We start from the raw sequence: 26,616 nt of genomic DNA on the forward strand, positions 1-26,616 counted from the left end.
TTCCAAAATGTTTTAGGCTTTTTCAGGTAAGTTTTGGCAAACTCCAGCCTGGCTTTTAATTATGTCTCGGGGTAAGAAGTGGGGTCTTCCTGGGTCTCCTACCATACAGTCCCTTTTCATTCAGATGCCGACGGATAGTTCGGGTTGACACTGTTGTACCCTCGGACTGCAGTTCAGCTTGAACTTGATTGGATGTTAGTGGAGGTTCTTTATCAAACATCCGCACAATCTTGCGTTGAAATCTCTTGTCAATTTTTCTTTTCCGTCCACATCTAGGGAGGTTAGCCACAGTGCCATGGGCTTTACACTTCTTGATGACACTGCGCACGGTAGACACAGGAACATTCAGGTCTTTGGAGATGGACTTGTAGCCTTGAGATTGCTCATGCTTCCTCACAATTTGGTTTCTCAAGTCCTCAGACAGTTCTTTGGTCTTCTTTCTTTTCTCCATGCTCAATGTGGTACACACAAGGACACAGGACAGAGGTTGAGTCAACTTTAATCCATGTCAACTGGCTGCAAGTGTGATTTAGTTATTGCCAACACCTGTTAGGTGCCACAGGTAAGTTACAGGTGCTGTTAATTACACAAATTAGAGAAGCATCACATGATTTTTCGAACAGTGCCAATACTTTTGTCCACCCTCTTTTTCATGTTTGGTGTGGAATTATATCCAATTTGGCTTTAGGACAATTCTTTTTGTGTTTTTTTCATTTAAGACAAATTAAATGAAGATAATAATAATAACAAAGAATTTGTGTTTGCAATCATTTTCAGGAAGAAACTGAGTATTATCTGACAGAATTGCAGGGGTGTCAATACTTTTGGCCACAACTGTAGAGTTTCTGACTGACAACTTTCTTCCATGGTATAAAAAGCAGAACCGTGCCTTCAGGAGCAAAATCATCTTCATGCATGACAATGCACCATCTCATGTCATTGGCTGCTATGGGCATAAAAGGAGATAAACTCATGGTGTGGCCACTATCTTCCCCTGACCTCAACCCTGTAGAGAACCTTTGGAGTATCATCAAGCAAAAGATCTATGAGGGTGGGAGGCCGGTCACATCAAAACAGTAGCTCTGGGGGCTATTCTGACTTCATGCAAAGAAATCCAAGCAGAAACTCTCCAAAAACTCCCAAGTTCAATGGATGCAAGAATTGTGAAGGTGACATCACAGAAGGGTTCCTATGTTACCATGTAACTTGGCCTGTTAGGATGTTTTGGAGTTAAATACCTTTTTTGTTCAATGACTTTGACCTCCTAATGCTGTAAATTCCACAAATGAGCATTTTCAGTTCTTTAAAACATCAAATGTTTAGAAATTCTACTGTGCCTAATAATTTGGAACAGTGCATTGTGAGTTTTTATTCATTTTGGAGATTATACTGTTATCATTGGGAGGTTTCTTCAATAAAATTCGATGTATTATCTAACGGGTGATGACTTTTATTAGACTGACTGTCATTTGCACAGACCACTTAGGAAAATCAGAGAAAAATATAATTTGCATAATAAGTTGGAACATGGTGTATATATACACATACACACTAATAGCTGGCCCAATTCACAGAAAATAAATAAACATGTATAACCAAACATGGGGATTTGCCATAACTTCTGGGAGAAATACTTCATTTTATGGAGCAAATTCAAGGGTGCCAGTACTTTTGACCAGGACTATGTGTGTGAAATTTATATAGGAAGATGCCCAGGTTAAACCAGCCATACCTATACAAATATACACAGGAGATGCCCCGGTTATACCTTCATGTTTTATATCACTATAAAAATTCTCAGGTTATACCGTCATGTTCCATAACCCTATATAAATGCCCAGTGTGAGGCAGTGACTGTTGTTACACGTGAGGGTCACTGTATGCTCCCCCAGGATGCGCATTGAGGCCATGAGAGTGTATTGCAGTCACAGGCGTAGCTGTGATTGCAATGCAGACTAAAGTGAGTATAGTTCTTGGACATGCTGGTTGTCCAAGGCAGATTTAGGGAAAACCTGCTCTGGGTTTGTGTTTTGAAACAAACTGCAAGACTCGCCGGGTTTTCCATGTGGCTGAAGGCCACAGGTTGCTAGTTAAAAACCCTTCAGTATAGGGTTTGGGTGTGTCAGGGCTAGAGTCAGTTGGTGTTTGTTAGAGTGCAGAGCTCCACCTGTGTGAGGCAACACAGATAAGCAGAACCAAATGGCAAAGGGAGCTGAAGAGACTGGCACCCACAGCTACTCACGGCAACTGGTTTCGGAAGTGGACTGTCTCGTGCCCGGCGGTGAACCAGAGGTACTGTCCTGTGCCTGAAGGAGGACTGGTGTGTTTAGTGACTGTAAGCTGGAGGATATGGTTCCGGGCTGCGATCTGGAGGATATCGTGTACTGTGTAATGCTGTGAGTAGAACATTAACAGTGGTGCAGTCACCCACGGGAACAGGTCTCAAGAGAAGGACTGGCGTTTAGTGACTGTTAACTGAAGGATATTGTGTACTGTGTAAAGCTGCGAGTAGCACATTAACACGGTGGTGCAGTCGCCTACGGCAACAGGTCAGAGGTGGACTGGCGTTAATAGTGACTGTAATCCAGAAGATATGTGCCCGGCTGCGATCCGGAGGATATCGTGTGCTGTGTTTTGCTGAGTTGAACATTAAAATGATGTTTTGTTTTGAATTTTGCTGGGTCACTGCCTCATCACTGCACAGTGTGCTACCGCTAAACAGGAGATGCCCAGATTATACCAGCCAAGCCTATACACATATACACAGGAAATGCCCAGATTATACCAACCATGCCAATACAAATATACACAGATGTCCAGGCTATACCGTCATGTTCCACATCTCTATATAAATGCCCAGGTTATACCGGACATACCTATACAAATATACACCGGAGATGCCCAGATTATATCGGCCATAACTATACAAATATACACAGGAAATGCCCAAGTTATACCGTCATGTTCCACATCTCTATATAAATGCCGAGGTTATAGCAAGATGACCCATATTGTTGTGTCCTTGTATTATTCGGATTTTATGATCACTTTCCAGTAAATTATACAAGAAGCATAATAACTAATGAGTCTTCGGAATATCTCCTCCTTCCTAGACGTTCCCGCTCCCGTCACCGATCGTGGGGTGGCCGTATTTCTGATGTGTGACTGATGTGAAGATCAGGGGACAGAGGACACGGGGGTCCCTGCAGCCACAGTCACTTACTGTGCGGTCAGACATGATCGCACCTGATACAGTAATAAACTGTTTGCAGGGGACAATGTGCAGCCTAGAAAGCAGGATTTTTGTATCCACTATTGTTAATCCAAATGAGCAAATGGATAAAATGTAACTTTTATTCAAAAAAATAAAAAACTCAAAAAAACAATCACCCTGGTGCAGAACAAAACCAAAAAGCCACAAAAAAACGTATAGACACTAGTAAAAAATACCCACAGGAATTACCTGTTGATATTGGGTAGAAGGCCTCTTTTGAATAATGTGACAGTTTTTTGAGATAGGTGCAGTATTAACAGCCTAGATACCATAAATACAAGGGCTCTCACTAAAGCAAAATGTAGTTACTGCCACACAGCTGAATTAAACCAACAAGACCACCACAACCTTCAGGATTATATTGCATATGATCAGCAGTCCTTTTTTGTAATCTCAAAAGTGCTTAGTGCATGTGTTGACCTTTGCCCCTGCATGGGGAACTCATGCTCTATATTGCACTTAGTGGACAGTCGTTCACTGTCTTAAAAAAAGTGCTTTGTGCATGCATGAAACATGGATTTTTGTGAGAACTCACCGTAAAATCCTTTTCACCGAGACGCTCATTGGGGGACAAAGAGACTGTGGGTGTATGCTTCTGCCGCTACGAGGCTGACACTAAGTGAAAAAAAAGAGGTTAGCTCCTCCTCCGCAGTATACACCCTCGCCCCTATTGCGGGCGGAAATCAGTTTGGTGCCAAAGCAGTAGGAGGACAACAAAATCAGCCTTAATACAGGTACAACATGTCCAACGAAAAACACCACCCCTATATCAAATAAGTAAACATATATCAATTTAAACAAAACAAGAGCCAACTGACTAATAGGGTGGGTGCTGTGTCCCCCAATGAGCATCTCAGAGAAAAGGATTTTACGGTGAGTTCTCACAAAAATCCATGTTTCTCCTTCGCCTCATTGGGGGACACAGAGACTGTGGGACGTCCAAAAGCAGCCCCTGGGTGGGAGATCGACTCACCGATCCAAGCTACATGCACCTCTTGTTTAAAGGTGCGCCACCGCTGCTTGGAGAATCCTTCTACCCAGGCTCGCATCCGCTGAGGCCTGAGTATGGATATTGTAATGTTTGGCAAATGTGTGCAGGCTGGATCAGGTTGATGCCTTGCAAACCTGTTCCGTCGAAGCTTGATACTGAAGCGCTCAAGAGGCACCCACAGCCCGAGTAGAGTGCGCTCCGATCCCTGCTGGAATCGGCGTGCCTCTACTGCGGTAGGGCTCCTGAATAGTCAAACGAATCCATCTGGCTATGGTCGATTTTGAAGCAGCGAGTCCCTTCCTGCACCCTTCGGGGAGCACGAGCAGCGTGTCCTTCTGCCGAAAGGGCGCCGTCCTCGACACATACCTCCGGAGGGCTCTTACCAGGTCTAACGTGTGAAGAGCCTTTTCCACACGGTGCACCGGTGCTGGACAAAAAGAAGGCAAGACAACATCCTCATTAATGTGAAATGAGGACACGACCTTCGGGAGAAAAGGAGGGGCTAGTCTGAGCACCACCTTATCCTTATGGAAAGTGAGGAACGGAGCTCGGCAGGATAGGGCCGCCAGCTCCGAGACCTGACTGATAGAAGTGATGGCCACCAGGAACACAAGTGTCGAAGATCATTTCCAAGAAGGAGATCTTCTGAGCTGGCACAAGGGATGACTTCTTCACATTGACCAACCACCCTAAGCGGGCAAGAGTATCCAGCATGATGCTGACATTTTCCTCGCATGCCCGTATTGAAGGGCCTTTGACCAAGAGGTCGTCCAGATAAAGCAAGACGACTATGCCTTGAGAATGCAGTATGGCCATGACAACTGCCATAACCTTTGTGAACACTCTGGGAGCCGTGGCTAGCCCGAAGGGTAGCGCTACGAACTGAAAATGTTGATCGTTGATGGCGAAGCGTAGGAACCTCTGATGAGGAAAAATGGGAATATGCAGATATGCATCTTGGATGTCTATTGAGGCCAAGTATTCTCCCTGCTCCTTGGCCGATATGACTGAACGGAGAGATTCCATCCGAAAATGTCTGATCCTGACGAATCTGTTCAGAAGCTTCAGGTCCAACACAGGCCTGACCGACCTTTTGGGAACTGCAAAGAGGTTGGAATAGAAGCCCTGAGCTCTTTCGTATTCCGGCACTGGAATGACTCTGTTGTGCTGGAGCGATTTGATGGCTCTCAATAGAGCCCTTGCCTGGGCATCTACCCTGGGAAGCCGGGAAAGAAAAAACCGTCTTGGAGGGCATCTGACAAATTCTATTTTGTATCCTGAGTACACCAATTCTTATACCCATGCGTCGTGAGCGACGTTGGCCCAGACGTGGTGAAACCAGAGTAGGCGGCCGCCCACCCTGTTGGTGTCGTCTGGTAAAGGCCTCAAGTCATTTGGCTGATGATCTTTGGGATCTGGATCCTCTCGATCTGGCCTGTTGAGCACGCATTCTCCCCAATGGGTTGGCTCTATATGAGACCTGCCACTCCCTATCCTGGTTGGGGTGGCCTGAGGCGGCGGAATTGGGCCCTGTAGTCCACCCGGGGTTGCGAAAGGCCCGAAAACATGCCTGAAAAGGGTGACGAAAAAGCGGTTTGACCTTTTGTTGAGGGAGAAACACGCTCTTTCCTCCTGTGGAGTCGGAGATAAGTTGGTCCAACTTTTCCCCAAATAGGCGGCCGCACTGATAAGGCAGGGAAGTCAAGGACTTCTTAGAAGTAGAATCGGCTCGCCATGTCCTCAACCACAGGGCTCTTCTGATAGAGATTGCATTAGCGGCAGCAAATGCCGAACAATTGGCCGCATCCAAAGATGCATTAATTACATAGTCTCCGGCCATCGCCATCTGACCTGCGACCTCCGAAATCTCTGCAGGTAGATCCTGTTCCTGCGCGATCTTGTTTAATCTTTCTGACCATGATATCATGGCCTTAGCTACCCAAGTTGCTGCGCACGAGGGAGCGAGCGCTGACCCTGACACCTCATATACTGACCGAGCTAAGCTCTCAATAAGGTGGTCCGTGGGATCCTTAATCGAGGAAACACTAGAGACAGATAACAGGGTCTTAGTGGCCAGGCATGAAACCGGCGGATCCACTATCGGGGATTCCATCCATTTTTTCCGGAGGTCCGGAGCAAACGGATACCTTGTTTCGAGTGCCTTTTGACCCGAGAAATGCCGGTCTGGATGTTCTCTATTTCGCTGCACTATGTCCTCAAACTCAGGGTGAGAGGAAAAAATTCTGTGCGGGTGCTTCACTCGCTTAAATGCCACCTTATGCCCCGTAGCCGCTGCGGGATCATCCTCAATCCCCAGGGTCTGATTGACGGCTTCTATGAGGCTGTCCACTGTTTCACGTGACCCTGGAGAATCCAGGTCAAGGGGCTCATCTGAGTCGCAATCCAAGGTTTGCTCGCTATCAACTACTTGTGACGGGGAGCGAGAAGCAGAGCTTACGGATGCCAAGCCACCGGATGGACTGGGCGACACTGTGTGGATTAGTTTCCTCTGGGTCTGCCTGGAATGAGAGCGGCCCCTGCAGGCCGGAGGCTCTAGTGAGGTGGAGGTTCCTTCTAACAACAGTGAGCCACAGTCCCTGCCCTTATCTGGGGCTTGAAGGGACTCTATTGTTCTTGTAAGCGACGCCATGGATTGTGACAGTGATCGGGCCCACTCCGGGGGATTTGACACATTGGTAGCGGTTGCAGGGGAGGGCTCCTGGGCGCGTTCGGAATCGCAGGCTTCGCATAAACGCTTGCTCTGCGCCCGCGGAAACGCAGCCTGACAATAGATGCATGCAGCGTAAAAGAACGTGTGCGTCTTTTCCTTCTCGGACATGCTGTATCTGTCCGCTGCTGGGTCTATGGGGAGGAGGTAGCACCTCGTTTTTCCCTGTAGCGTGGGCTCTCGGGCACTTACCCCAGTCCTGCGCCCCCCCAACGTGGATCTTCCTTCAAATCGCGCGCCGACATCTGCGATGCGCGCCAGCCTGTGAAAACGGGCCTAGGGGCGGTACTTCCGCTTTGTGGCCTAGCCGCGCTCCGAAGCCAGGGCCTCGATTTCTATTGTCGCCCAGTGCAGGGCGGGCGGAAGTGACGCGTTGTCCCGGGGGCGGGACTTCCGGGTGAAGCCGCGGCCTCAATTTTTCCCCCTACCCGACCGGGGGGGCGGTATGGCGCTACTGACCCGTGCGGCATTCCAGGTTGCCGCCTGACGTATCCTCTGCATGGCTAGTGCTGTGGGCTCCAGCCCGAAGACTTCCAGGAGCCCTCCCAGACTCTCTCTCCGATGATCCTCTTCCGCCTGCAGCGCAGGTATGTGAGGGGGTCTTTGACAAAAAACAGGACGGTGCAGGCACCCTAGCTCCATCTAACCCCTTCAGCGGGTGAGGAGAGGGACTGTCCGCCACCATGCAGCACCGCAGTCTGAGCATTGGTGGAGCAGTGGGGGCCACGTGGTTTTTTATTTTCAATTTTCCATAATGAGAGAGTTCCCTGCGTGGGTTAATTCTTGGAGCCGCACTCTTGGATATCTTGCCGTGTTGGATTGGGTTTCTGGGTCTGCCCCAACACTCCCTGTATAGAGGGTGGTCTTCACGTGGATCGCTCGCCCAGTTTCCCCACCACATGGCTCCAGGGGTCCACTCCTGAAAAGTTTTTTCTCCTAAAGAAGATTTTTTTCAAAAAATCCTTTATAACTGTTCAAAAAATTCGTAAGAATTATTTGGATATTGAATCATTTGAGTCGCATTTCTTTGGCCTAGCCACACATGGTTGGCAGCATATGGGGGCGGGAGTTACCTTGAATCATACCAATTGGATTTCCCTCAGTGTTAATGGGATCCATTCACTGCGGGGTTATACGCAAACATATGGATCATTATGCCCATTAAGTTTTGGGTAAGCCCTATCATGTTTAGCGTATATAGGGCCGACAATCTTGGATATTGTGGCCCCAGTCTATAATGTGTTAATTGTGGTGGACGGCACTGTGATAACAAACGCTCTGATATGACGCGCCTGAATAAGGGGTTTTTGAGCTTCATGTGTCACTACGGTGACGGAGCGCTCCATAGGCCGGTCAGGCGTTGCATAAGCTATGAGGTCCACCTACCGGAAGTGCGTCACACGCTGGGGGCGTGGTTTCATCTGGCGCGACTCCTGGCAGTAGTTACTTGAATCACAGGAGCGGGGACATCAGTAAGGCAGCCAGACTCTTTGCAGAGACTCCCCTGATGAGTCAAATTATGACGAAACGCGTCGGGAGACGCAACGTGTGAGGGAGGCAACAACGGGTCACCAGCGCAGCAGGGGCTCCCTGTTATAACATGCCAGTATACTTGGATGACGGGACTCCTCTGACCGGGTGAGATCTGACAGTATAGAGCCGTGATGGCATGTATTAACACGGCGCGACTAATGGTGATATCGCAGAATTGTCACAGGGAACGCTCACGGAGTCAGTGAGGAAGCATGGCTCTAAATCTGTGACGACACATGTGATGATCTCTCGGTTTGCCTACGACTATCTGCTGCTTGCTTTGAATGACTTTGCAAGGCCTCTATTTTTCCCAGTAATGGGTGATATTTCGTGCAGGCACAAAGCACTTTTTTGAGACGGTGAACGACTGTCCACTAAGTGCAATATAGAGCATGAGTTCCCCATGCAGGGGCAAAGCTCAACACATGCACCAAGCACTTTTGAGATTACAAAAAAGGACTGCTGATCATATGTAATATAATCCTGAAGGTTGTGGCGGTCGTGTTGGTTTAATTCAGGTGTGTGGCAGTAACGACATTTTGCTTTAGTGAGAGCCCTTGTATTTATGGTATCTAGGTTGTTAATACTGCACCTATCTCAAAAAACTGTCACATTATTCAAAAGAGGCCTTCTACCCAATATCAACAGGTAATTCCTGTGGGTATTTTTACTAGTGTCTATACGTTTTTTTTGGTTTTGTACTGCACCAGGGTGATTTTTTTTTTGTGTTTTTAATTTTTTGGATAAAAGTTACATTTTATCCATTTGCTCATTTAGACAATGTGCAGCCGCAGAGCATCGCTCTCCCATGTGACTAGCTGCCCGCAGCCTGTGAAGTGTAGTTTGTGTCCAGCAGCAGGGACTGAGACTGTTACAAGTAGTGGGGACGTGGCGGTGTCTGCTGCTCCTTTCCGTGATACTCCATCCGTAAGATTCACAGCTAGATTGTGGCCCTGCCGATGTTCTCTACTGTTCACTATCATGATTTATCCAAGCGGAGCCATGAGGGTGGGGGTTGTCCTGCCTATGCAGGGGAGAGACTTGGCTCTCTTAGTCTCCACCCCTGAGGAGCACCACCTGTACACATCCTTTTTCATTGCTTGTAGTTTTTATATGTTCAGACCCTCCACCCATTATGGAGACTGCGACAAATGGGATAAGCAGCACATTTATTCAGATAAAGCTTACAAAACACAGAGGAGAGGTCTGTACATTATATGTCCCACTAAAGGGGGCACAGAAAGGGTTCAGGAAAGGGCGAGGAAACAAGGGGGCGACCAGAAGATATAAGCTTGCCGCTTCCTACAGACTTAAAGTGGACCTGTGAACTCAACGGCATCGTGTACTGAAGAGGGGGTATGGCTTATCTTAGGCAGCTCCCTAAGCCCTGGAGTGAGGGCGGAAGCCATGTTATGCTCTTTTTATATACTTGTTGGGGGAGTAATAAGAAATTGCCACAAAGAGGCTGCAAAAAAGTTACATTTAGTAAAAAGTTTTATAAACTTTTCTCTGCGGCGAGAGGTCAACGTTACTAAGAAGAGGCGACGATGAGGGTGCTGGTTATACTTAGCGTCATAATGGGAGGGAAATAACGTTATTCTAATGGCGCAAAGTTCTAGCAACTAAGGGATGCGGAATAAAAATAAAGGCTTTGCTCTAGCAGTGAAGGGGTTAATGGGCAATGCAATGGGGTCAGTGCTGCGGTTCTGTCTAGCAATCAGCGGGTCTGGCATCGCTCTGTGCTGCAATCAGGTGCAAATCTCTCTGACAGCAACAATGTTAATGACATAACTGCAGAGAAGCCCTCCTGAGTGGAGGGGAAGGAAGGGTTAATGAGAGTATGCTCTGCGATGAAGAGGGGGCTAAGTTTTCTATTCTCTCTTGGGGTCTCAGCCTGTTTCATCTGGAGATGGAGTCAGCAGAGTTGGAGTGTCCCCAGCCGGTGTGCTGACTGGTGATGGCGCTGGGGTGGCCAGGCCTGGCGTCAGCTCGCTCTCGTTAGATGGTGAAGGTGTCTTGGACTCTGTCTGCTCCGGAGCTCTCAGCCTCTTCATCATGGTGGTCACTCGTACGGCTTTCTGCAATAGAAACAAGGGAGGTGAGAGGACGAGGAGACATGAGAAACGGCTTCAAAGAGTCCGCGGCACAAAGATAACAGCAAATAACGAGCAGAAAAAGCAAAAATAAAATAAAATAATGCGGCACAGTCCCGATGTCATGGAGTTTACCACAATAGAGAGAGGCCAGAAGACCGCGCGTCTGATTTCACATATTCCTCAACTGATTAGAAGCACTTCATATAAAAGGTGCAGGCTTCTGTTGGCAGTGCAGGGGTTAATTAAACTGTTCAGCTAGAGACTCTACAGCTATCCTGCTTGGATAATCTCAGCTTTCCAGTGTTGGCCTCTCCCATATATACTGGCCTTTGGCAAGCAGTCAATGCAAGGCAAGTCTTGTACTGCCACTGTGGAGTGGAGGAGTTGGATATTGGAAGAGGCGTTTTGAGTGTTGATCTGTGACTGTTGCTTGGTGTTTCTGCTGTGTGAAAATCCATATGCGCTCCTATTTTATTTACCCCTCATTCGCTCAGGCGTTTCCCTCTGTTGTCTGTGAGTGCATATTTCTATGTCTGGCATTTTTCCTATAAAATATTCATTTATCCCTGTACGTTCTCGCTTGTTAGTCTGGTTGGTGTATATACATACAATTACTCCCCACTTCCCTGGGTGGGGAGGACATCAAGGAACGTGGCCCCGGTGTCTTCACCATCACAAGTAATCCATAAAGGAGGGATAGCTAGGGCGCCCCTAGCATTGGGGACAGGGAAGGAGCCCCTGGCCCTGGGTATTCCAATAACGGTTCTGACACCCGACGTGTACAGAGTAGTGATGAGCGAGCATACTCGTTGCTCGGGTGTCCTCAGAGTATTTTGCCGTGCTCGGACATTTAGTTTTCATAGCATGATTTGCTACTTGTAGACAGCTTGAATACATGTGTGGAATGCCTGTTTGTAAGGGAATTCCCACATGTATTCAGCCTGTCTGCAAGTCGCAAATAATGCAGATAAGACAACGAAAACTAAATCTCCGAGCACTGCCAAAATACTCGGGAGGACACCCGAGCAACGAGTATGCTCGCTCATCACTAGTACAGAGCACTCACTGCGCATCATATTTCTTCAGTATAGTCACAATTTAGATTTCAGTGACTTTACATTATTCGTCAGGCAGGACCCGTCTTCTAAGCCCTTAGAAATCAGACAAAACCACTCTGATCATTCTCTTATAAGACGGAGCATTCTGATCTCTGACATAAGATGAGGACACTCGGTGCATTCAGACGGCCATAGAAATCGGCCCGAGATCAGACTGCAATGCTCGAACTGGACAGTGGCTCCGAGTTTCACAGTTTCATATATTTCTGTAAATTACAGTCTGTTCTTGGATCAATTTATATGGTCGTCTGAACGCAGCCATCAGAGGAGACCGCTGCGATATATCGGAGCAGCGCCTTCCCCAGTGGAGGACAACCCCCATTAACAGTGGCCGGTGGAGTGGATACTTCATCTTCTTCCAGCACTCTGGATGATAGTGACCAGATCTAGGAATCGGACAACACAAAGCTCAGCGCCGGACAGAGGCACACGCGGTGAAAATCTGCTCAATGCAGAAAGGGCCACGGTGGGAGTTGTACTCCACTCAGTCTCTGCAGGTCTCAGCGCCTCATAAGGAGACAGAGTAATTCAAATCAGACTGTGCTGAGACTACAGTAATGATTATAGAGATGCCGAGAGCGTTGAAATCACACAGTGTGGATATGAGATGCTGACGTGTTCCCGCACATCACACACTGCAGATGGAAATGAGCGCCACGTTATTTAGCACTACATGTATTACAAGCCCAAGATCCACACAACAAGAGCATCAGCAGCAGCCCGGGGTCAGCTGCCGCCGTACACAGCCCAACCCCGCGCTCAGTATCAGACGGCAGCGAGAAGAAAAAGCCTGAAGACATCGGGAATGTCACAGCGGATTAAGGAGACATCCTCATTATAAACACAAAGCGGCAGGCCGAACGTCAGCAGAGGCGTAACGCCACCCGGGAGTGACCATCTGGAAAGGAATAAGTATAAAGCCACCCGGGAGCAACCATCTGCAGATGAACTTAAAGACACCTAGGACTGACTATCTTGTACATCGGGGGCAGTATTATAGTAGTTATATTCTTGTACATAGGGGGCAGTATTATAGTAGTTATATTCTTGTACATAGGAGCAGTATTATAGTAGTTACAGTATATTCTTGTACATAGGGAGCAGTATTATAGTAGTTATATTCTTGTACAAAGGGGCAGTATTATAGTAGTTATATTCTTGTATATAGGGGGCAGTATTATAGTATATTCTTGTACATAGGGGCAACAATATTAGTTATATTCTTGTACATAGGTGGCAGTATTATAGTATATTCTCGTACATAGGGGCAGTATTATAGTAGTTATATTCTTGTATATAGGGGGCAGTATTATAGTAGTTGTGTCTCTTCTGCGGCGGTAACCACCACCGCCCCCCCCCCCCGGCGGCACGCTCTCTTACCCGACCTTCTGCGCTGCTGCATCCCCGCGCGCTGTCCCTAAGTCGCGGGCGCGCGCTCGCACGCTTCCTTCTTCCAGCGGTGGGCGTCGCTGAAGGCGGGGCCTACCGCCCACTTCCTGGCCAGTAGGTATTTCAGGCGTCCCCCCTATGGGGAAGACGCCTGATGATTGTGTGGCTACTCTGCACTCTCTGGCCGCTATAGTACATCTGCCTGCCTTGTGTCTTGCTCAGTTCCCCCTGTCAGCCTTGTGTCTCGCTCTGTTTCCCCCCCCCCCGCCTGTCTCAGCCTTGTCCTCTCCGCTCCTACTCTCCCTCCTGTGGCTCTTCCTCCGTACCCCCTTGCCACCTGTAGCAACGTCTTGCTACCTTATTACTAGCCGCTGCCTAGTTCCTCCGTTACCCCGTCCCGGTACCCTGTTTTCTGTCCTGCCTTGTCCTTCGAGCCGTCCCTCTTGGTACCGGCTGTCGCAGTTCTGCCCCCTGCGGTCCTGCCCCTAACGATCCCTGTATAGGGGTCAGTCTTCACCTGGCGTGCTCGGCCCATGGGCTCCTGATCCGCGACCCAGAGGGTCCACTCTCGGACGTACTCGGTTCCCGAACGTCACAGTATCATCAGGCCATGGATCCCGCCGGTGCCGCGGCCGCTACACAGAAAGAACTACTTTTTCTACATGAAAACCAGACCCGGATAATGTCCTTCATGAAATCCATGGACACCCGGCTGTCTGCCCAGCAAACCTCTGACCCGGGGCATGCACCCCTCTTAGCTAGTCTCCAGCAGGAGCTCGCGCAGCAACGTGATGCTCAGTCTCACATCTTAGGTTACATGGCGTCCGTCGACGATCGACTGCTTGCCTTGCAGTCCTCGGCGGCCACTTCAACCTCATCTCGGGACGCAGCCTCAGCCCCGCCCCCTCAACTGGGAAAGCCGCCCAGGTATGGCGGAGATCCCAGGTTATGTCGGGGCTTCTTAAACCAGTGCAGATTGCACTTTGAGCTTTTACCCCAGCAATATCCCACAGATCGCGCCAAGGTGGCGTTCTTTGTATCCCACCTTGAGGGAGAGGCCCTGGCCTGGGTGAATCCTTTATGGGAGAGGGATGACCCTATAGTCTCTAGTATCAGGAACTTTCTGGAAATGTTCCGCAAAGTATTTGACGAACCCGGTCGCGTAGCATCCACCACGGAGGCCCTCTTTAACCTCCGCCAGGGTTCCCTGACTGTGGGACAGTACGCCATCTGCTTTCGGACATTATCGTCGGAGCTGGGGTGGAATAATGAGGCACTTGTGGGAGCCTTTTGGAGGGGTCTCAGGTAAAATCAAGGACGAGCTTGCCGGGCGAGATACCCCTACTACCCTGGAGGATCTCATATCCCTGGCCACTCGTATCGATCTGCGGTTTTTGGAACGCGCTCGAGAATCGCCTAGGGAGAAGAGGCCCTTTAGGCTCTATCAGGCTCCTATTCCACGCTCCTCTGCACCCTCCACTAGCGCCGCCCCCGAGCCCATGCAGGTTGATCGTATCAGGCTGTCCGAACAGCGACGCAGGGAGAGGATGACGAACAGTCTCTGTATTGCGGTGGGGCCAATCACTTTGTGTGCACCTGTTCTGAGAAATCGGGAAACGCCTCCACCTAGGTCAGGTAAGAGAGGTTTACCTAGGTGATCATAATTCCTCTCTGCCCCTTACCCTTTCAGCTTTAAATTATTGCAGGTCGGGAGCGTAGATCTGTGGAGGCGTATGTGGACTCGGGTGCGGCTGGTAATTTCATCCGGCAAGAAGAGGTTGACAAGCTCCAGATTCCGGTCGTCACCCTAAAATACCCGCGCGCTATCGCCTCCGTTGACGGCAAACCTCTCCCCGATCCCATCACCAGGGTTACAGCCGAAGTAGACCTGCAAATTGGAGCACTTCATCTCGAGAGAATCGCTTTTTACGTCCTGCCACGATTATCCCATGCCATTCTCCTTGGATTACCGTGGCTCAGGCTGCATGAGCCGGTTGTTGACTGGCACTCTGGGGGGATTCTGCGGTGGGGTCACTCCTGCCATGAACGTTGCCTGCGGTCCGTCATCTTTCCTCGTCCGCTGCCTAAGTCTGTCGAGCTCCTGAGCCTTCCCGCACCGTATCACACGTATGCTGATGTGTTCAGCAAAAAAGAAGCGGATTCACTACCTCCGCACCGGGCCTATGGCTGTCCTATCGACCTGATTCCTGGGGCCACTCCTCCCAGAGGGAGAACATATCTTCTATCCCCAGCAGAGACCACGGCTATGACGAAATACATTCAAGAAAACCTGGCCAAGGGGTTCATTCGGCAGTCCTCGTCCCCTGCAGGCGCAGGCTTTTTCTTTGTTCGGAAGAAAGACGGATCACTCCGACCATGTATTGACTACCGGGGCCTGAACAACATCACCGTTAAGAATCGATACCTGCTTCCGCTCATCCCTGAACTCTTCGACCGGCTGAGGGGGCTCGGGTCTTCACGAAGTTGGATCTGCGGGGAGCTTATAATCTAATCCGGATCCGTGCAGGGGACGAGTGGAAGACGGCCTTCAATACCCAGGATGGGCATTATGAATATTTAGTCATGCCGTTTGGCCTCTGCAATGCTCCGGCCGTGTTTCAGGAATTCATTAACGAGGTGTTTCGGGATCTACTGTATTCCTGCGTGGTGGTGTACTTAGATGATATTCTCATCTTTTCGCCCGACCTATCCTCTCATCGGAGAAGCGTTCGCATGGTCCTGCATCGCCTTCGAGAGAATCATCTCTACGCCAAGATTGAGAAATGCCTCTTTGAGCAAACCTTGTTACCCTTCTTGGGGTATATAATCACGGATTCCGGCCTGAAGATGGATCCAGAGAAGCTCTCTGCAGTGCCCAAGTGGCCTCGTCCTGTTGGTATAAAAGCCATCCAGCGTTTCCTCGGATTCGCTAATTATTACCGACAGTTTGTGCCTCATTTTTCCACAGTGACCAAGCCCATTACGGTCCTGACCCGTAAAGGAACCAAGTCAAACAGCTGGTCTCCCGAGGCTGAAGAGGCCTTCCTTGCCTTGAAACGCTCTTTTGCATCAGCACCGATCTTACATCGCCCGGTGGTCAGTAGGCCTTTTGTCCTAGAGGTGGATGCCTCCTCCACGGGAGCCGGGGCAGTCCTTTCCCAGCAGGCTCCCTCTGGACAGCTGGCCCCCTGTGGGTTCTTTTCCAAGTCCTTTTCACCGGCAGAGTGCAATTACTCCATTGGAGACCGGGAATTGTTGGCCATTAAAATGGCCCTGGAGGAATGGCGGTACCTGCTTGAAGGGGCAGTGCACCCCTTTACAATCTTCATGGACCACAAGAATTTGGCCTATTTGCAGTCCGCTCAGAGACTCAACTCCAGACAAGCCAGCTGGGCTCTGTATTTTTCTCGTTTTGATTTCAAGCTGCAATTCCGTCCCGGCAATAAGAACATCAAAGCGGATGCTCTCTCCAGGTCCTTGCAGTCGCCTGAAAGGGATGAGGGTCCTTATATTATCGAGCCTGCCAAAGTTATCACCGTGGCTCCTGTGAAATTCTCTTCCCCTCCACCAGGCAAAACCTTCGTTCCCCAGAATAAACGCCCGGAGGTACTGTGCTGGGGGCACTCCTCTAAGGTTGCTGGGCACGTTGGTACCAAGAAGACCCTTTTGCTTCTCTCCCGTTACTACTGGTGGCCCTCCCTTCGCCAAGACGTGATGGACTATGTAGCCTCTTGCACGACCTGTGCTCAAAACAAGGTTCCGAGAACCCGGCCTCCTGGCCTTCTTCACCCGTTACCGGTTCCGGAGGCTCCATGGCGGCAAATCGCAATGGATTTCGTAACAGATTTGCCCCGCTCTGCTGGATGCACTACCATCTTAGTCGTAGCAGATCGCTTCTCCAAAATGGCCCATTTTATACCTTTGCCCGGACTGCCCTCAGCCCCAAGGTTGGCCGAGATCTTCATCCACCAGATCTTCAGTCTACATGGCCTTCCCCAGCGGATTGTATCTGATCGTGGGGTCCAATTTACCTCTCGATTCTGGAGGGCTCTCTGTCGGCTTATGGGCACATCCCTTGACTTCTCCGCTTACCATCCACAGACCAACGGGCAAGTGGAACGGATTAATCAGGTTCTAACAACCTATCTACGCCACTTTTCCAACGCCCATCAAGACAATTGGGTCTCTCTCTCCTACCTTGGGCAGAATTTGCCCATAATAATCATCCCAGTGAATCCACCACAAAGTCGCCGTTCTTTGTAGTCTCTGGTCAGAACCCGGGGGTTCCGCTATCCTTTTTTTCGTCATCAGGAGTTCCCGCAGCAGATACTCTTGCCATGGATTTTTCGCAAATCTGGAAGGAGACCAGAGAAGCCCTCGTAAGGGCCAACACCCGAATCAAGAAACATGCGGACAAAAGACGAAGAGACCTTCCTCCGTATCGTCCGGGCGACAAAGTTTGGCTGTCGACCAAGTATATCCGTCTAAAAGTTCCTGCCTACAAGTTAAGTCCCCGATATATCGGTCCTTTCGAAGTACTTGGACGCATTAATGAGGTGGCTTACAAACTGAGGTTGCCGGCTTCACTTCGAGTCCCTAACGCCTTCCATGTCTCGCTCCTGAAACCTGTGGTTCTGAACCGGTTTCAACCTACCGCCACTGCTCCTCCTTCACCTATTGGGGCTGAGGACGTCTTTGAAGTAAAAGACATTTTGGCTATGAAAAGAGTTAGGAAGAAGACGTTTTTTCTCATTGAGTGGAAGGGTTTTGGCCCTGAGGAGAGGTCCTGGGAACCTCGAGAGAATGTTAATGCCCCTCTTTTACTGAAAAAGTTTTTGGCCACTCTCAGAAGGGGGGGGACGTAAGGAGGGGGGTACTGTGACATCGGCGGCCGAGCCCGCCGATGTCTCTTCTGCGGCGGTAACCGCCGCTGCCGCTCCCCACCGCCGCCCCCCCCCCCGGCGGCACGCTCTCTTACCCGACCTTCTGCGCTGCTGCATCTCCGCGCTCAGTCCCTAGGTCGCGGGCACACGCTCGCCCGCTTCCTTCTTCCAGCGGTGGGCGTCGCTGAAGGCGGGGCCTACCGCCCACTTCCTGGCCAGTAGGTATTTCAGGCGTCCTCCCTATGGGGAAGACGCCTGATGATTGTGTGGCTACTCTGCACTCTCTGGCCGCTATAGTTTCCTATAGCACATCTGCCTGCCTTGTGTCTTGCTCAGTTCCCCCTGTCAGCCTTGTGTCTCGCTCTGTTCCCCCCCTCGCCTGTCTCACCTTGTCCTCTCCGCTCCTACTCTCCCCCGTGGATCTTCCTCCGTACCCCCTAGCCACCTGTAGCAACGTCTTGCTACCTTATTACTAGCCGCTGCCTAGTTCCTCCGTTACCCCGTCCCGGTACCCTGGTCTCTGTCCTGCCTTGTCCTTCGAGCCGTCCCTCTTGGTACCGGCTGTCGCGGTTCTGCCCCCTGCGGTCCTGCCCCTAACGATCCCTGTATAGGGGTCGGTCTTCACCTGGCGTGCTCGGCCCAGGGGCTCCTGATCCGCGACCCAGAGGGTCCACTCTCGGACGTACTCGGTTCCCGAACGTCACAGTAGTTATATTCTTGTACATAGGGGCAGTATTATAGTAGTTATATTCTTGCACATAGGGACAGTATTATAGTAGTTATATTCTTGTACATAGGAGCAGTATTATAGTAGTTGTATTCTTGTACATAGGAGCAGTATTACAGTAGTTGTATTCTTGTACACAGGGGTCAGTATTATAGTAGTTATATTCTTGCACATAGGGACAGTATTATAGTAGTTATAGTCTTGTACATAGGAGCAGTATTATAGTAGTTATAGTCTTGTACATAGGAGCAGTATTATAGTAGTTATAGTCTTGTACATAGGAGCAGTATTATAGTAGTTATAGTCTTGTACATAGGAGCAGTATTATAGTAGTTATAGTCTTGTACATAGGAGCAGTATTATAGTAGTTATAGTCTTGTACATAGGAGCAGTATTATAGTAGTTATAGTCTTGTACATAGGGGACAGTATTATAGTAGTTATAGTCTTGTACATAGGGGACAGTATATTATAGTAGTTATAGTCTTGTACATAGGGGACAGTATTATAGTAGTTATAGTCTTGTACATAGGGGACAGTATTATAGTAGTTATATTCCTGTACATAGGGGCAGTATTATAGTAGTTATATTCTTGTACATAGGAGCAGTATTATAGTAGTTATATTCCTGTACATAGGGGCAGTATTATAGTAGTTATATTCTTGTACATAGGGCAGTATTATAGTAGTTATAATCTTGTACATAGGAGCAGTATTATAGTAGTTATAATCTTGTACATAGGAGCAGTATTATAGTAGTTATAGTCTTGTACATAGGGGACAGTATTATAGTAGTTATAGTCTTGTACATAGGGGACAGTATTATAGTAGTTATATTCCTGTACATAGGGGCAGTATTATAGTAGTTATATTCTTGTACATAGGAGCAGTATTATAGTAGTTATATTCTTGTACATAGGAGCAGTATTATAGTAGTTATATTCCTGTACATAGGGGCAGTATTATAGTAGTTATATTCTTGTACATAGGAGCAGTATTATAGTAGTTATATTCTTGTACATAGGGCAGTATTATAGTAGTTATAGTCTTGTACATAGGGGACAGTATTATAGTAGTTATATTCCTGTACATAGGGGCAGTATTATAGTAGTTATATTCTTGTACATAGGAGCAGTATTATAGTAGTTATATTCCTGTACATAGGGGCAGTATTATAGTAGTTATATTCTTGTACATAGGAGCAGTATTATAGTAGTTATATTCCTGTACATAGGGGCAGTATTATAGTAGTTATATTCTTGTACATAGGGGCAATTTTTATTATAAAACCAAACATAAATACAATTATAAAAAAACAAAAATCATCCAGCATTACAAAACACAAATCACTTAGGTAATACATACACAAGCACTAAATAATCAAATCATATTCATAAATAAAGTGTCCACACCTGGGGATGGAAAAACAAAGTTATAGAGAAAAAAAAAAGCACATTTCCTAACTGAATTTTACGTTTCTCCATAACGTTATGTTTCCTGGACTCCTTCCAACTTCCAGTGATTTTATCCACCGGAGTTCTGACATAACCTGATTGGCGGCAGCGGTGTGATTGAACAGCTCATTGTGCAGTGACACCCGGGTTCTCATGTGCCAGTGATAGTATTTGATGACACTGATTAGAATGTACATCGTCTCTCTGTCGATGTCACTAACAGTGGAGGGGACACCATAGATTATGTCGGGATACTTTAGAGTCCGCAGTCTGGGGATTTTTAGATTATCTGACACTTCCTCCCAGATCTTCCTCCCTCCCCAGCAATCACATATAAAGTGCTCCATAGTCTCCTCCTGCTGACAACCAAGGGGACAATTCCGATCAGAGACACACAGATGTTTCAGGTTCGCCCTGACAAAGAGCCGACTATGGAGTGAAAGCCAAGTGATATTGAACAGTTTAGGCATCTTTCACACTTCAGTTTTTTACAATCAGTCACAATCCGCCAGGTTTTGAAAAAAACGGATCCTCAATTTTCTTTTGAGGATCCGTTTTTTTTCTCCATTGACTTTCATTAATGGCGGATTGCTGTCCGTCACCATCCTCAAAGATTTCAAAACGGAGCTTGCAACGTTTTTTTTCTGGCGGATCCTCCAGACACTCATTTAACCCGAAATTCTTTCTGGGTGCCAGACAAAAAGAAATCAATCAATCTCTCTCTCTCTCTTCCCCTTTTCCAGGCTGCGATTCCTTTCAAATTCTTCATTTTCCGGATCCGTCAAAAAAACGGATGGGTGGCATCCGTTGTCATCAGTTCTAAAACGGATCCAGCATCCGTCCTTTTGGCGGATTTTGACTGATGCAAAAAACTGAAGTGTGAAAGAGGCCTTAGGAGGAAGTCGTTTCCCGTTTAGGAACCTAAGACTTTCCTGCAGGGTGGTGGTGACACAATCTCTCAGGGCCAGTAGAGAGTAGAAGAAAGTCCTACATACATGAGCATACAGGTCTCTTCTCGTACTGCTCTCAATGTAAGACTTCTCCAGTCCCCACCTCCTAACACACTTCAGACCATAGTCCAGATACTGGGGGAGGTGGTCACCTGTCCATCTCCTCCTCTTGAGACTGCCGCCTTCGCACCCAAGATTCTGCAAAAGACAATATCCAGTACCTGATACTATTTACCCACAGGGAGCTACTGTTTGAGTCCATGTTCCCAAAATACACCTTTAGAAACAAGGAGTCAAAGAAAACCATTAGATTCAAAATATCCAGCCCACCCTCTCTCCGTCGTAAGTACGATATTCCCCTCTTTATTAGTTTCAACCTATTCCCCCACAAGAGCTGGAAGAACAGGCTGAAGAGCCTCGCTGAGAAAGATTCTGGCAAAGGGAAAGCGACAGAGACATACAAGAAAACAGGGACCAGGTAAGTCTTCAACATTGTGACCCTTTCTCTGTAGGTCAGCCTCCAGTTCTTCCATCGCTGAACCTTTGCATTTCTGGTTTCCAATTTCTCCTCCCAATTTAGCGTAGCATTATCATCCCTCCCAGATTTAACCCCTAGGATCTTAATATGGGTGGAGGCTTTGGAAAACTGCGGCAGATCAAAGCTGGGCTCAGTATCTAATGTCCACTGAGGTTGATTCTTTTCAAGGTTGACAAGAGACCTGGAGGCCTCTGAGTAGCTTCTGATGGACGCAGATAACATCTGCACCTCACGAGGATTGGAGATCACCAACGTCACATCATCCGCATAGGCAACAACATTCAGAGGCAGGCAGTGGGGGACCGGCACCCCCTGAAAATCGCACTCCTGCAGTGACCTCAGAAACGGGTCTAGGGCAAAAACATACAGGAGTGGACTCAGTGGGCAACCCTGCCTCACCCCCGCCCCAACTCCAAAAGTGCCACCCTGCCAACCATTAATCAGAGGAAAGCTCACCGCCTCTCTGTATAACGTCTTCAGCCAATCCACAAATTGTCCCGGAATACCGTACTTTGACAAAGTGGCCCACAGATAATCATGATCAACCCTGTCAAAGGCTTTAGCCTGGTCCAGACTAACAACATATCTCCCACACCGCAGAGCTTTACATCTCTCAAACATCTCCCGTATCGAGATGACTGCTCCAGAGATGTTCCGCCCTTTTACTCTGCTAAACTGAGAGCCTGCCAACAGTGCCGGGGACAAACAGACTAATCTAGAAAATAGGATCTTTGCCAGAATCTTCCTGTCCACATTCAAGAGGGCAATCGGCCTCCAGTTCTTGATGTCGCTCGGCTCTTTACCTTTAGACAGCAGAATTAACGAGGACACTCTCATGGATGGAGGCATCAGGTGATTTTCTAGACAATTTCTATACACATCCACGAGAATTGGAGCCAGGAGGTCTCTGAATTTCTTATAAAATTCTGCCGTTATACCATCTGCACCTGGTGCCTTCTTCAGATATAACTTATCAATAGCCACCTTAACTTCCTCCACCGTTAATTCTGCTGTTAAAGGAGAGAAGTCCAGATCATTAGTATCAGGCACTGGAGTTGCCTCCAAGAATTGAGCCATCTTATCTTTATCAAAAACTTTCCTCTGAAACAAGTCAGCATAGTAAGATCTCCCCACCTCCAGGATACCCTCCCGTGAATCCTGCAATACACCCTGGGAGTCAATGAAACCTGTGACCATTTTTTTGGCCACCCTCTCCCTGCAATTCTCAAAGGGATCAGGGACCCCCAAGGACCCATAATCCCGTTCAAGAACCAGGGAGATATACCTGCTATACTGATACTGCCTTATCTCAGATTTCATCCTGTCGATCCTCACTTTGTCATCGCCGCCCGCCGAATACAGTGACTCCAATTCTTTGCGCAGCTTTAGGTACTGGCTGTACTTATTCCTCCCTTTATTAACTGACAGTCTCTTTAAGAGGGATCTGATATCCTCCTTGATGCCTCCCACCAGTCGGTCATGTTGTCATAGAAGTCAACCCTGTCTAGATGAAGCTGGATAAGGGAGTGAACACGGCTCTGAACATAGGCATCATCCAGGACACTGAAATTGAGCTTCCACAACCCTCTACCAATGTCCGGACGGTTAGAGGTCCCCAAAGAGAAGCACAAGGCGAGGTGATCAGAGTAAGGGACGACCTTCTCACTCAGGGTGCTGACAGCCTCAGTAGGACTGACAAAAGCAAAATCTATCCTACTGCACCTGTTGGAACATGAATACGTGAATTTTGGCTGTCACCCACCCTGTGTGAAAACGTCAGTCAGTCCTGCCTGCATTATGACGTTATGTAGGACCTTACCATCCCTGGTCACTGTCCTGCCTGAGGAGCTGTCACCTGATGTCAGTATGGCATTAAAGTCCCCCGCCATCACCACTGGAAGAGAAGTGAAGAGGTAAGGCTTGACGTCATTAAAGAGCTGAATCCTGTCAGTCACTGTCTGTGGCACATAGATGTTAATAAGCCGGAGTCACCTCCCATGTCCAGTGACTTCCAGGACCAGACATCTTCCCATGACCACCTCCGTCATCCTATGCGCAGTCACATCATTGGTGTTAAACAGGACAGCGACCCCGGCGTAAGGCTCCACAGCCAATGACCAGAAAGAAGGACCGGAACGCCATTCCCTCTCAGCCTCTCTCATAAGCCCCAGAGATGTCAGTCGTGTCTCCCGCAGGAAGATGACATCTGTGTCCAGATATGTGAGATGTTCATACACCGCGTGTCTAGTTCTCCTCAGCTTAATGCTATTCACATTACTCGAGGTCACTGTCAATGAGAACCCTGCCATCACAACACAATATAGAAAGAGCAGAGTAAGAGCCATCATCATGAGTCAGAGATGTTCTGTCCACCACTGGTGTCCATGTCAGACTCTACCTGAGGGTCTACAGATAAGGGCTTCCGCTTTGGCGGGGGATGGTCCTCTGTTATGATGAGTTACCGAAGGAGGAAAAAACAATACCAGCTAAGTCCAGAAAAACCAGAGAGGTTGGCAGCTATCGGATTGCAGACCCCTGAACCTATCCACAACAACTAGCAGCAGCCGTGAGGGGTTCCTACGGTGCCCTAGACCCCTCGATCACAGCCGGAGAACTACATAGCCTAAAGACAGAAAGGGGAAAAACTAAACTGCCCCAGAGCAGACCCCAAAGCAATAGGCAGCCCCCAACATATAATGATGGTGAAGCAAGATGAAAACACTAACAGATAGAAAGATAGGTTGAGCAAATGATGGGGCCCAAGCTAACTACATAGGACAGGATAGGAAAGCTGCTGTCTGCCATCCGCAAAAACCCTATCAAAATGAGCCATCCGACTGATAGGAAAAACAGGCCCTGAAGTCGCTAGGCTTCAAAAGACTACATCAGCACTCAGGTATATTCTGAAGACAGAGCAAAAGATCAACAGATCAGAGACAAAAATGGAATTCAGCTCACCCCCGGCCGGGGATGGCAGAACTCCCAAAAAACAAGGCAAAACAAAAACAAAACTGAAGAGTACAAAGCAGAGCAGAAAAACTTAGCTTTGAGATGCAGGAATCAGACTGGTCTCCAAGAATCCAGCAGGAAAATCACCAGCCAGGAAGAAGGGCGTCGGCAGCCTTATATCCAGTCCTCAATTCCAGCCACCCAGTCATCATCTAGCTGCCCATGTGTTTGGTAATCAGCCTCACTACCTTCCTTCACCAGAGGAGGGAGTTCATCAGACCTCAATGGCGAAGGGAAAAGTGAACTCACAACAGTACCTCCCCCTTGAGGAGGGGTCACCGAACCCTCATCCATGCCACCAGGGCGATCCGGGTGAGCACGATGAAAGGCACGCACCAATCTTTCGGCATGAATATCAGAGGCAGAGACCCAGGAATTATCCTCCTGACCATAACCCTTCCACTTAACCAAATACTGGAGTCTCCGTCTAGCCAGACGGGAATCCAGTATCTTCTCTACCTCATATTCCATGTTACCTTCAACCAATATAGGGTCAGGAGGTGCCACCACAGGAACTACTGGTTCAACAAACCTCTTCAACAAGGACTTATGAAACACATTATGAATTTTAAATGTGACAGGAAGAGCCAACCGAAAAGAGACCGGATTAATAATCTCCAAAATCTTGTAAGGTCCAATAAATCTAGGCTTAAAATTAGGAGAAGCCACCTTCATAGCGATATTTTTTGATAACAACCAAACCATATCACCCACCTTAAACTGGGGACCAACGGTCCTACGCCGGTTGGAAAACCGCTGGGCCTTTTCCTGGGAGAGAGACAACTTATCCACTACTTGGTCCCAGATCTGGTGCATTCTCTCCACCACAGTGTCAACACCTGGGCAGGCAGAAGGCTCCACCTGCCCTGAAGAAAATCGAGGGTGAAACCCAAAGTTACAAAAAAAAGGTGACATCAAAGTGGCAGAACTAGCTCTATTATTTAAAGCAAATTCGGCCAAGGGCAAAAATGAAACCCAATCATCCTGATCGGCAGAAATAAAACATCTCAAATACGACTCCAAAGTCTGGTTTGTTCTCTCCGTCTGCCCATTGGTCTGAGGGTGAAACGCAGAGGAGAAGGACAACTGAATTCCCAGCTTGGAACAAAGTCCTCCAAAATCTAGACACAAACTGAACTCCTCTGTCAGATACAATGTTCTCAGGAATCCCGTGCAAGCGAACCACCTGTTGCAAAAACAAGGGCACCAACTCAGAGGAAGATGGCAACTTAGGGAGTGGTACAAGATGGACCATCTTAGAGAATCTATCACAAATCACCCAAATAACAGTCATTCTCTGATAGACAGGCATATCAGAGATAAAATCCATTGAAATATGGGTCCATGGCCTCCTGGGCATCGGCAAAGGCATCAACAAGCCACTAGAGCGAGAACAAGGTTTAGACCGGGAGCAAGTCCCACAGGACTGCACAAAATTCCTGACATCATGAGACAAGGCGGGCCACCAAAAATACCGACTCACCAGATCTCTAGTACCAAAAATACCTGGATGACCAGCCAATGCAGAGCAATGAACTTCAGACATCACTCTCTTCCTCCACTGGTCAGGAACATACAACTTTCCACTGGGACAACGCTCAGGTTTGTCCTCCTGAAACTCTTCCAGAGCACGTCTCAAATCGGGCGAGATGGCAGAAAGAACTACCCCCTCGCCTAAGATGGTAGCAGGCTTAGTCTGTAACGCTGAGGAGAAACTACGTCAGAGAGTGGACCCTCTGGATCGCGGATCCGGAGCCCCTGGGCCGAGCACGCCAGGTGAAGACCGACCCCTATACAGGGATCGTTTGGGGCAGGACCACAGAGGACGGAGGCGCGACAGCCGGAACCAAGAGGGACGGCTCCACGGACAAAAGGGCTGGGGAGGCAGCGGACCGAGATACGAGCAGGGACAGGTAGCACAGGGAAA

At 48.4% G+C, this 26,616-nt stretch overlaps 1 protein-coding gene across 1 annotated transcript in view; it reads right to left on the bottom strand.

Annotated features, from left to right (window-relative positions):
* Positions 1-9,678: 9,678 nt before the first annotated feature.
* Positions 9,679-26,616, bottom strand: part of CAMKV (CaM kinase like vesicle associated) — a 113,451-nt gene continuing 96,513 nt past the window's right edge. The window contains exon 11 of the mRNA XM_073562575.1: positions 9,679-10,604. Within this exon, the coding sequence (XP_073418676.1) occupies positions 10,416-10,604 (189 nt within the window). The 3' untranslated portion in view covers positions 9,679-10,415. The remainder of the gene's footprint in view (positions 10,605-26,616) is intronic.

This window comes from Dendrobates tinctorius, unplaced genomic scaffold, assembly GCF_039654945.1.
Source record: "Dendrobates tinctorius isolate UK_male_01 unplaced genomic scaffold, ASM3965494v1 ptg000357l, whole genome shotgun sequence".
Taxonomy (NCBI): domain Eukaryota; kingdom Metazoa; phylum Chordata; class Amphibia; order Anura; family Dendrobatidae; genus Dendrobates; species Dendrobates tinctorius.